Genomic DNA, 12,227 nt, shown 5'->3' on the forward strand with positions numbered 1-12,227 from the left:
ACACTGAACGTTACTGGTCGCTGTGAATGTATTCCACACACGCCCACAACGTAAAGGCTCCATTGTGCTCCTTTTCAGGGCTTAAAGGTCTACGACTGTCAGGTGTTCACTTAAAGTACGGAGCTGTGCCAGCGCAACCCTTATAGTGCGCCCATTCTGTGTCCGAATTCCCGCATTTCGCGCATTTGCTGGCGCCGCAGTGTCCTGATGTCCCTGAGGACACTGAAAGGGCTCCGGAATCCCGCATCCAGCTGGCCTCTGGGTTCCCTGAGCCTTGCCCGGGGGAGGCTCTCAATAAATGCTGATTGAGCCAAAGGGACCGTATTGAATGGTTTCTCCCGTGCAGCAATCTGCCATCTACGCACTCGCAATGTGCTCCACCCGACCGTGGAGACTTCGCAGCCTTTCCGCAGAGCAGGTTGGAAGACAAGACGGGAAAGGAAGGTGCCGGGGAAGGAAGGGTGGCGGACCGCCGCGGGAAGGTTCGATCGCTCGCTTCATGTCCGGCTGAAGTTCAACACAGACCAGGCCGCAGCACCCAGGGTTGAAGCTCCGGGCGCCGCGGCCGGGGCTGCCCACTCGAGCCGGGGACGCCGCACAGATCTGGACTCAAGCCTCCTCCCTCCGGGAAGCCGCGCTGCCCTAGGCCTCGCTAACCCCACGCGCTTGGGACGAAAGCGGCTCAAGGTTCGCGCAGCTCGGCTTCTCCAACCTTGCGCGCTCGCGCCCAGGGCTCCTCCAAGGCCGCAGTTCCCTAAGCTGCACCCACACCAGGCAGGTACGGATCGACCCCAGAAAATCCACGTGCCTCTTCGTGGTGTTCCGAATCGTTGTCCGTCGGACTCGAGTGTCACCTGATTTCTCCAGCGGTGACCTTCAGTGACGGGATCCTGAGGGACAGATTCCAGCGTCCGGGCTCTCCTCGCCTCTGCGCGCTGTTTTCGCTGAAGCGGTTTGCAGCGGCGGGGCCGGGGGTGGGGGGGGGGGGCATCACCGGGAACACCGAGGAGAAAGCACCAAATTAACACAAAACGGCAACGGAAGTTTGAAAACGACTCCCTCTCCCTCGGATCTGGCAAATCCTAACGCGAGTTTTAAAGCGGGTCACATCTACGAATGCAAGATAAATTCGGTTTTAGAAACATACTCCCCCAACTTCCCCAAAGCATGAAAAAGTGGCTTGTACAAAGATACTAACAAGAAAACCGGCGAAAATGGAAAGGAGTTGCTCTTACAAAAATGTAGCTCTCCCCACCCCCCAAAAAGGCAATATATAATAGTACTGAAATCGGCAGAAAATGTCTCCAGAAGGACACAGGGTTTAAAGGCTGGTGGCCGCCTGAATGGGGATGGGAATTAACTAAGAGGCTCAAGGAAACCTTCTCGGGTGATGCAGATGTTTTTGTATCTTGACTGTGGTGGTCCTTACGCAAGACTCATGGAACTGTAGGTATACTTGAACTGTTCACTTTGTTTTAGGTACATTTTGCCTTAATAAAGTTGATGTGAAAAATAAATACACCCACTAACAACTTGGCCTTTGGGGAAGGAAACGGGGCGGCTGGGGGAGAAGCATGGGACACTTTACATTGTACCCTTTTTACCTGTTTGTTTTGGTTTTTGTCATTGTTTTTACGGTGTAGTACTTATTCAAAATATATCATTCGGACACTGGGTGATGTGAATATAAAACAATTGTTAAAGAAACCAACAAAAGCAAAAACAGAAATGCTTGTACACCCGTTTTAGGGGGTTAAAAAAAAAAAAAAAGCACACTCAGTCCAAGCCCAGAAAATATCTTGGAAGGAGCGATATCTTTAATGTTCAGATTTGCTGTATTTGGGTTCTGGTCATGTGTTTAGTACACCAACGAAAAATGAACACCCAGAACTTTTCCGGTGCTTATGTGTGGTGTGAGCGGCTGTCATCTCCTTGAGGACTCTCAGGGCAGGCGGGCCACGGGAGCACGCGACAGAAAGCCATAGGAACACGAGGGAGAGTTTCCTAGACACGGAGTCCCGGCTCTGCCAGCAGCAGCCGGCTACCCGCTTAGAGCAAAGAGGAGGAAGCCCGCGGTACTGCCCCGGGAAGGGTGAAATGCTAGGGCTCCAGACCAACCCAGGGTGCGAGTGGAGCTGCCCAAAGGCTAAGCAGGCAGGCAGGGTGCCTGGTGGCCTGAGAGTTCGGAGCCACTTAGGCACCACCAAACCCACAGCTTCCGGGCGCCATCCAGCCCACCTCCCCATAGGGCAGGCAGGCAGTCTGGGACCAGTAGCCACAAGGGTCCCACCTCTGTTTGGGGGAACTAGGTATGAAATATCTCCACTTAAAGCCCTGGAAGCTAGGGGAGTCACTTGGCCTCGTTAGGACAGATTTCAGATCTGGTTCGGATTCAAAGCTATTTCAGAAAGGTTTTTGGAGGCTGGCCCTCAAGAGACAGATGGACAGTGGGCCAGAGACCAGGGGCCAGGAAAACTAGCCACCACCAGACTTCTCTGCTGGCCTGGGGACAGGGCCTGGGTGGGGTTTACCAAGTCCACCAGCTAACCTCATTTGCTGCCCCACTCGGCGACCGCCCCACAAGACCTTCCACCAGCAAGCCAGTGAGCACTGAATAATGTGAGGGGGCGGCACTTCTGGTGACCCCCAGACTTGTGTCTGCTGCTGGGACAGATTGGGGGAGAAATCACAGGGGCAAATTTGCTGGTGGTGGTCAGGACCATTGATGTTCTGTCCCTGAATATAGGGTGGGACAAAGTCCGTCCCACTCCCTTCTCTCTGGGGCTCTGCTGACCACCAGACTCAGATTTCTTTCTGCCGATGGCTTAGCTCCAGTCCCTTCGTGGAGATTCCACTGGCTTGCTGCCTGGGATGCCTGTCCCAAACTGTACACACCTTTGATTAGTTATGTTGGAGAGTAAGGCACAGAGATGTGCTTTTTTTAAAACATGTGTCCCCGGAGATTCTGGCCTAGATATTTACACTTTATTCACTACATTTGGGGTTTTCTCTTGATTGTGGTTTTAAAAATCTCTGTAAGGCAATACCTGCTTTTGGTGAACAACAACAAAACAAAAACAAAAGAGGGAAATTGTCCTAAAAGATGTACTGTGGAAAATGTCATTTTTTTTCCTGACCCCACTCCCCCAGGTCTCTTCGCCAGAAGGTTCGTTACCATTTTGTTTATCCTTCCCCAAAAAATCCATATAACTATATATGTACATATGGCCATATATAAAATACAAATTCTGCAACCAGGTTTGATATTCAATGTATCTCAAAATATATTCATAGAGATGCATATAAGTGTAACTATTTCTCCTGGCTGCTAGTATTCTGTTCTACTGGTGAACATAACCTGTTTTTAACTATTCCCCTAAAATCAATATATTGGGGTCTTTCTTTTTAATGTTTTGATTCTTTAAAAAATTAAAACTACAACAAAAAAATTTTCTTGTATGCATATACCTGTAAAATAGAGTTCTAGATGTGGAAATACTAGTTCAAAGGGCTTTTACCTTTTTTTTAAATTTTGATAGTACCAAATTACTCCAAAGGGATTTATCAATTTACATTTCTAATCAACAATGTAAAAGAGAGACTAAAGAAGGGCAATTATCAAACTTTTTGATCTTTGCCAGTCTGACAGGTAAAAACATTTGCCTCTTTGTGTTTTAATTTGCCTGTCTTTCTTCCTTCCTTCCTTCCTTTCTTTTTCTTTCTTTCTTTCTTTCTTTCTTTCTTTCTTTCTTTCTTTCTTTCTTTCTTCCTTCCTTCCTTCCTTCCTTTCTTTTTCTTTCTTTCTTTCTTTCTTTCTTTCTTTCTTTCTTTCTTTCTTCCTTCCTTCCTTCCTTCCTTCCTTCCTTCCTTCCTTTCTTTTTTTCTTTCTTTCATTTTATCAGAAAGGTTCTGCTACTCTTGGCCAATTTTTCAATTGTTTTCTTGAGCCATTTTCTTATTGATTTACAGGAACTCTTTCCATATTGCGGAAATTAGGTTTTTTTGTTGTCATTATTTCTAGCATTTAGCCTGTATGTTTTTTCTCTTCCATTCTCTTTGTTTTCTTTTTGTTTGTTTTTGCTGTGCACAAGTTTCTTTTTATGCCATCAGGTTTATATAATTTATTTCTTATGGTTTCTAGATCTTTAGTTCTCCTCATCCACCCTCCCAAATATACAAACACTCCAAAATTATTATCTTCATCAGCTCTAGCACTTTTATGTTTCAATTCTTAGGTTTAAATGTTTAATCTCTCCAGAATTGAAAGTATTTGGTGTAAGAATAATCCATTTCCCTCTCTCTAACACCACTTTCACTTTATTTTAAACATGTATGACACTCCCCCAAACAGTGTAACGTCACAATTGGCAGGGACCTTATTTCCCATCTTAACCAGTTTCACAGTCACCAACATGTCTCGTCGGCAGACCCACTGCCCAGTGAGTCCAGTTAGCAACCTGGGATGCTTCCCAGAATACCACAGCTGAGGAGGGCCCTTAGATGCAGCTAATATCACCAAAAAGAAAAACATGAGACTGGTGACCAGAGAAGGGGAAAAGGATATGCTCAGGGTCAGCCAATCAGTGAGAGAGGAAAGACCAGAACCTAGTTCTGGCTCATGGTCCGGTACAACTCTGCTTCCTTCCAAGTCCGTGTGACTTGGGCTGTGCAATCCCAGCATCTGGTACATGGTGGGCACCCAGTCAATGAAGAGATGCAGGAAATCATGCCGGGCATCCCATAGTGACTAGGAGTCACTTGGAGGCTATGGGGGACGGGGGGAGCAGGCATTCTGGCCCTCTCTTTTAGCTTTTCCCCTCAGTGCCCTCTCCTGGCCCCCTTGCAGAGAGATACACCCATACATATATGTACACAATATCCATCCATCAGGTAGTTCTCTGCTTCCCCCTTCTGTGGGCCTCAGGCCCTTCCTATGGCAAGCAACTTTGGATAGCCAGCCCTTAAACCACTTCAGGGGACTTCCTGCCTGTCCTAGCTAGCTAGCAGAGGCTGATCCTAGGGCAAGAGCCAGATAGATTACAGGGGAGCACGAAGATAGTATTTCCAGGGCTCTGTTCAGTGCCCAGAAGCAGGCAGTCCAAGCTTCAGTCCTCAAAAGCTTTAGATTTCAGGGTAAAGTGGGCTGGGAGTTTTGCTATTCATAATAGCAGAAAGGTGGAAACAATCCAAATGTCCATCAACTGCTGCATATAGAAACAATGGTTATATCCATGCAGTAGAATATTATTCTGCCATAAAAAGGAACAAAGTACTGGTATGTGCTGTAACATGGGTAAACCTTGAAAACATTCTGCTAGGTGAGAGAAGCCGGTCACAAAAGGCCACCTTTTATATGACTCCATTTGTACGAAATGTCCGGAACAGACAAACCTATGGAGACAGAAAGTAGACTGACTTGTGGTTGTCCAGAGCTGAGGGGGTAGGAGCTGGGGGAGAGGGTTGAGGTTGATGGCTAAAGCCTACAGGTCCCTTTGAGAAGTGATGAAAATGTCCCAAAATGAATTGCTTGATGGCTGCACAACTGTGTGGTTATATTAAAAATCACCGAATTGTATACTTTAAAGGGATGAATTGTATGGTATGTGATTTACATCTATTAAATCTCAATAAGTTGTTACCAAAAGAAAAGGAGGGGGGGGAGGGATCTTGAATTTGTCCCTCTCCTTCTCTCTCCCAGCCAATCTTATTGAGGGAAGCCCCTCGAGAGTGTGTGTGTGTGTGTGTGTGTGTGTGAGAACAAGGGTGGGGAGCAAAGTGTCTTGCCTCCTCTCCAGTTGGTGTTGGTGTGGCTCTAGGTCACAGTGACCTGTAATAAAAGAAAACATTCACAGTCCTGTAGTGAGTCCTCTGTTCGAATCCTAACACTGTCACTTTCCATCTGTGTGACCCTGAGCAAGTCGCTTCACCTCTCTGAGCCCCTTTCTCCTCTACCCAGCGCTGGAGATCGTGTGGCTCACCCAACGCGAGCTCTAGAAACAGCAGCAAAACGAGGATTTGACGGCGGCTGAGCCACCTGGGTGAGGCGCGTCCCCCTGCAGGCAGCGTCCAGTGCCCCCCGAGGGCCGCCTGGACCCGTCGGAAGCTGGGGACGGGAGCGGCAGCCCTCGGAGTCGTCCCCCGCCCCCAACCCCGGGCCCGGAAGGAAGCCAGGGCAGCGGAGGGGCCCCGCGGCCAGACCGCGGAGCCGGGCGGAGGGCCGGGAGCCGGGCCGCAGCCGCCGCTGCTCATCCATCAGCCGGACGAAGAGCAGAGGCGCGCTCTCGGCCCTCTGTTTGCTTTCTCGCCAATTATTGCCGCGCCGCAGCCCCTTTGTTGATACAGTAGTCCGAAAAAGTGCTAATGTTCATTTATCAGGGGGCCCGCCGGGGACTCCCACGAGTTGCGATTCTTCCCAAAATATAAACATGGGGCGAGCGTCCCAGACAGAAACCCCCATCTGTTTCCCCGGCGCGGGCGGAGAGCGAGGCGTTGTTGAAGATAAAGCCGCGGATAACGCCGCCTGTCTCCAATGGACGTCTCCCCGGCGCATTAATGACATTCCCGGTGATAGTTCCAGCTTATCTTTCAATTAATCATATATACCTTTTGTGGCCAGCCGTGCTGATTGCAGGAAAGGGGGGCCGGCTTGGGCCGTGCTGATCGCTTTTTCAATTAATAATATTTTATGCGCGTAGAACGCGCTCAAGTCATCTGGAATTTGGCTCCTCTTAAAGCCCCAACTCTTTAAAAGGCAAGGAAATAGATGGATAGATTTTTCGATCTCTCCTCTCTGTCTCTGTCTCTCTCTCCTCTTCTGTAGTCTGAAGGCTGTTTGTTTGTCCTGCTAGTTTGGCCAAAGTGCGGCTTAGAGAGACGTCCAGGTTGGGTCAGCCGCCCTTGGGAAGGAAGATGCCTAGTGAGTCTGGAGAATCAAATTTCGTACCTCCCCACCCCCAGCCACTGCAACTTCTATGTAAAGAAAACAAAAAGTTTTACTCACTCGGAAAGTGACGACTGTAAAATGAAGTTAGCAATTGTTCTTGGACACTTCTCTGTGGAGACTAGCGTGGGTCCACCCAATTTCGACTTTGCTCCTATATATTTTGTTTTGTTTTGTTTTGTTTTGTTCTGCCCGGATTTCCTCTCACCAGCAGCTCTAAGGCCTGTTTTAGAGCCCAGGGAAACTATTATCGGATTCACCGATGGTATAGGGAGCGGAGAAGTCACCGATTTCTTCCAAATAGGGAGGGTTTTCTTTCCTCCCCTTTTCATGACACCTGACCCACAGGTCTGTCAGCCCTGGGAACCATACCCGAAAATAGGTGATAAATCTTAACCGCCTTGATTTGCAAAGGAAATGCCAAGGTTGGTTTTTTTTCCTTCCTGCAGAACTATCTCTTAAACACACACACACACACACACACACACACACACACGAGAGAGAGAGAGAGAGAGAGAGAGAGAGAGAGAGAGAGAGAAACACTAAACTAAAAACAGGGATCCCGGATGCAGCCTCGATGTCCCCCATTAAACGGTAATATTTCAGGCATCGGCTCACACTAATCTTTCAAACTGTCATCGCAAGCTGCCGGACCAGCCTATTCACTTAACAGCCCTCCCAGGACCCTCGCTTGGAGCTCTTTTGAATGAGACATTTAATTGAATCGGATGTGGCTCGTTTGCCAGACGTCACCGCCTAGGCGATAGGCATCCTTTCCCACTCCCCCCCAAAATCTTCAAAGGGGAGGTAGGCCCCCAAGCTAGGTTAGTTGAGGACAGTAACTAAAGCATGGAATGGAAGGGCCGAAGAGGGCCACTGATCTGCAGGTTCCTCAGGTGAGAACCCGAATTGGGGGGTTGGGAGATGGGTGAATGCCAAGGGTTCCTGAGGCTTGAGAGCACCCCCTTCTCCTCCCTCTCACACACACATTTGAAAAAGACGTCTCTCTGCAGACCCAGCTAACGATCCCCCAGAAACGCGCTTCAACCCTGGCTGGAAAATTCAAAGGTAGATTTCCGCAGCGAAAGCCAGGGCCTGGTACTGGCGCCTGGCTCCTGGAAGTCGGGGTGGAGAGCTAGGACACTAGGAAGAGCCACGTGGGGTCCACTCTCCTCCCTAGCCCGAATGCCACAGATCTTGAGAGTGCGGGTTTGATGGGGACTGGAAAGGCACCTATGTTAGGCCTGTGCTTAATCCAATCTCGCCCTTCCGCAGCGCTGCCAGGAGGCTCACCGTCCTGCTTGAGCACCCCAAGGTCCATGTTCCAGACAGACACCACCTTGTCCCTCTGCTTTGTGCGTTTCCTTGGTGCTTAGCGTGAATTTGGGAGTCGCAGCCCGTGCCCTTGGCTTGCCTTTGCCCCTGCGCGCCAGCGCCACTCTCCTACTCCAAGCACTTCTTCCCTAGTCCCCAACACGTCCTCTCCTAAAAGCTGAGCCTTCTCAGTCTCCATTCTTACCAAGTCCCCACACCACGCCTGCGCCTTCCTGGTACAAGCCTGGGTCAAGACTTGTGAAAATCGACGCGTTTCCCCTAACAAGCCCCGCCAACTCCAGAGATAAAGTAAGGCAGCGACCTCAACCTGGGGGCCATTCTGCCTGCCTGGATCCTGAAACTGTACACAAAACAGAGCACTTCTCTGAAGTGTTCTGGGGGTGAGGGAGTCGCCCAAACTTTCATCAGATCTCCCGAGGAACTCAGAGGGATGAGGGGGACCCGCACAGGGTCTGGCCGGGTAGGTAGCTTGCGCTCCTGAAACATTGGCAGATTTGTCGGATAGCAGATCACTTCTAAACTGACCCTGGGGCTAAAAATTAACACTCCGTGTGCCCTGCCCTGCCCCCACACGCCTGGCGCGGCTGCCTGCTGTGGGGTGCCCTGCTCCGAGCCAAAGCTGGCGCGGAGATGTCTGAGAAATCCTGGCCCCTATGCGCTCTGAGATCCCCACCTGCCTGAGAACTAAGCCTGGGCTGGAGCCTGAAGTGCTGGGGCTGCTGAGGCCTAGATGCCTTGCTACTAGGCAGGAAGGACAGGGGAAAGTGGAAGGCAGGAATGGTGGGCTCCAGGAAAGGAAAAACTAGGCGGCTGGGAGGTAGGCCGCCCTAGAAGACAGCACTCTTCTGGGAAGCCGAGTTGACCGCTGGGATTCTGGATTTGTTTCATTATTAAGGGGGTGGTCATCTCTGAGAGGAGACTGATAGTGACTGACGCCCCCTGGAGTTGTGTGTGTGTATAACTTGCACTACTACCATAGAAGGTGGCCATCCACAGTCCCATAACTGCCCAGGGCTCCTGAGAAAGGAGGTCTACTGGGGCATGACCGGCCCTGTAAGTCAAACCAAACAGAACCCCAAAATTATCCAGAATTTCCCCCTCCTGCCATTACCCAAGATCAAACTTTCTCCCAGTGCTTCTCTTCTTTTACAAACTCTTCACTTGCATTTAAAACAAAACAAAACAAAACTCTTTACGACTCCTGGAAATGACTCTCCTCCCCCAGCTCCCTACCCAATCCTTCACTGCTGCATTCTGTTTTAGGTTCTGAGGAACATTTCTTCACCCCCAGATCCACCCAATCTGACCCAGACTCCATATCCAGAGAAGAATTAGGTCCTTTACTTGCATATGCGCCTCAGTGAACCTAGTACTACGGAGAAATCTCAGGCTGCAGGAGCAGAGGGAGAGCCTTCCAAATGCTTTGCGGCCCCNGCAGCCTGAGTCCCCCTCCTCTGTCCTGATCCCGCCTCTCCGGCCCCTTGTGCTCCGCACTACCTGCCGCCTGGCCACAACCCGAGCGGGAAGGCGGGTGCGCGGGCGAGTGGCGGGCACCATGCAGGGAGGCTGCCAAAGGCCGCGGGCAGCGCTGCTCTCTGCCGCCCACCTGGCGCTGTGAGACGCGCGCTGCCATCATGTTCCCCAGCCCCGCGCTCACGCCCACGCCGTTCTCGGTCAAAGACATCCTGAACCTGGAGCAGCAGCAGCGCGGTCTGGCTGCCGGGGAGCTCTCCGCGCGCCTGGAGGCCACCCTGGCGCCCGCCTCCTGCATGCTGGCCGCCTTCAAGCCCGAGGCCTACGCGGGGCCGGAGGCCGCGGCGCCCGCTCTCCCGGAGCTGCGCGCCGAGCTGGGCCCCGCGCCCTCGCCTGCCAAGTGTGCGCCTGCCTTCCCCGGAGCCCCCGCCTTCTATCCGCGTGCCTATGGCGACCCCGACCCTGCCAAGGATCCTCGGGCAGATAAGAAAGGTGAGAAGGAAACACAGGCCCCTGCTCCCTCCTGGGGGTCGCTTCTGTGTCCCCAAACGCCGCGGAGAAACTCTGGCCTGGGTAGAGGAGACCCGAGTGCCTGGGCGGAGGGCCGAACGCAGGGGGCCTGAGCCTGAGAAACAAGGTCGTCGCCAGGGCCCTGTGCCCCGCGTGCAATCGGAGGTTTAAAAGAAGTGCTGGATTGAGATGATCAGAAACAAGAGACAAAAGACAGAATTCTTTTCTATTGGCCTAACAAAGCCCCAGGAGGCAGCAGCCTCACTCAACCCAGTTAGCGATCGGTTTGTGGTAGACAGAACAGAGAACGAGATATTCTCTATGTTAGGATTGTTGTCGTTGTTTTTAAATCTGTTTAGGGTTTAAAGGCCTTTTCAGAATCTGCCAAAAACATCTAAACAGAAGTTAAAATTCTGCACAACAGACATACTTTTGCTCACAACTGGAGAAACGTCCAGGACCTTTGATAGCCCACCGGTAACCCGGGTTTCTAGGGCTTTTCCTTTGTGCCAGGACAGTGGACTCTCTGGGAACAAAGGCCTTGAGTTTAAAATGAGATACCGCGGACTCTCAGGAATCTGATTAGCAGCTTTATTTCTCTGGTACAACTTCCCAAGGCGACCAGGGTCGAGGGGTTCTCTCCCGGAAAAAGTTAGAAAAATCCACGGGAGCAAAGGCGTGAAGAAATGGAGGGGATGGCTGCGGAAAGTGGCCGCATCGCCGCGAATGCCTTCCCAGGATCGGGGAGAGGGGAGGCTGGCTCGGCCGCAGAAGGGGATACGCTGGGAGACCTTGTTCCAACTGGGGAATCCGAGGTGGCAGGGGGCGCCGGGCAATGGCCCGCAGTGAACCAAGAAGGGAACTTTCTAGCCTAGAGAGTTTTGTCTAGGAGCAAAGGGGAAGGCCGGGAGACAGCTGCTGGCGGGTCAATACAATTGACCGCTACCAATTCGACTCCCACTCGAGCAGGCGGGCCGGGCAGGTTCCGAGGCTGCCTGCCCTACCCGCGGTTTCTTGGGCGCTGGACAAGCCCCAACGCCTCTTCCCCTTCTGTTTCTTCGGGGTTCTGTAATTTTGAGACAGTGTGACCGAGCCTGGGGTGAGGCCTTGGTCTCCCTTCATATAAATTCTCAAGCCAAAGTAGCCTTAATCTAATTCGCCCCAGGGCATCATCCGGTTTTATTTTCTTTGCAGCCTGAGATCTTAAGTCACAGTCCGTCTCCCTCACCAGAATGTGAATTCCCCGAGGGCAAGGACCTCTCGTGTTATGTTCTCCAGTGCCTAGAGCCATGCCTGGCATATAGTAAGCATTCAACAAATGCTAACTGTGGGTCGGAAAGCGAGCTGTCGGTGGCGCCCAGTGCCCTGTCCAGTGCGCTGGGCAGAGAAGACGCAGCCAAGCTGGGCGCTCCAGGCAGGTCGGGGGTGGCACCCACTAGGGTTAATTACCCGGCCGGCGCTCCGCGGATCGGGCCGCTCCGACTTGACCTTGCGTCCCTCTGCCCCTCTGTTTCCCCGCAGAGCTGTGCTCACTGCAGAAGGCGGTGGAGCTGGAGAAGCCGGAGGCCGACGGCTCCGAACGACCCAGGGCGCGACGGCGGAGGAAGCCGCGCGTGCTCTTCTCGCAGGCGCAGGTCTACGAGCTGGAACGGCGCTTCAAGCAGCAGCGGTACCTGTCGGCGCCAGAGCGCGACCAGCTGGCCAGCGTGCTGAAGCTCACTTCCACGCAGGTCAAGATCTGGTTCCAGAACCGGCGCTACAAATGCAAGCGGGACCGGCAGGACCAGACTCTGGAGCTGGTGGGGCTGCCCCCGCCGCCGCCGCCGCCGGCCCGCAGGATCGCGGTGCCAGTGCTTGTGCGCGACGGCAAGCCGTGCCTCGGGGACTCGGCGCCCTACGCGCCGGCTTACGGCGTGGGCTTCAACGCCTACGGCTACAACGCCTACCCCGCCTACCCGGGTTACGGCGG

General features: G+C 52.2%; 1 protein-coding gene across 1 annotated transcript in view; it reads left to right on the forward strand.

Moving 5' to 3' along the window:
* Window positions 1-9,909: 9,909 nt before the first annotated feature.
* The window catches only part of NKX2-5 (NK2 homeobox 5), a 2,814-nt gene continuing 496 nt past the window's right edge, over window positions 9,910-12,227 (forward strand). The window contains 2 exon segments of the mRNA XM_077757133.1: window positions 9,910-10,240; window positions 11,780-12,226. Of these exon segments, the coding sequence (XP_077613259.1) occupies window positions 9,910-10,240; window positions 11,780-12,226 (778 nt within the window).

Source organism: Crocuta crocuta, unplaced genomic scaffold, assembly GCF_008692635.1.
Source record: "Crocuta crocuta isolate KB4526 unplaced genomic scaffold, BGI_CrCroc_1.0 scaffold131, whole genome shotgun sequence".
Classification (NCBI taxonomy): domain Eukaryota; kingdom Metazoa; phylum Chordata; class Mammalia; order Carnivora; family Hyaenidae; genus Crocuta; species Crocuta crocuta.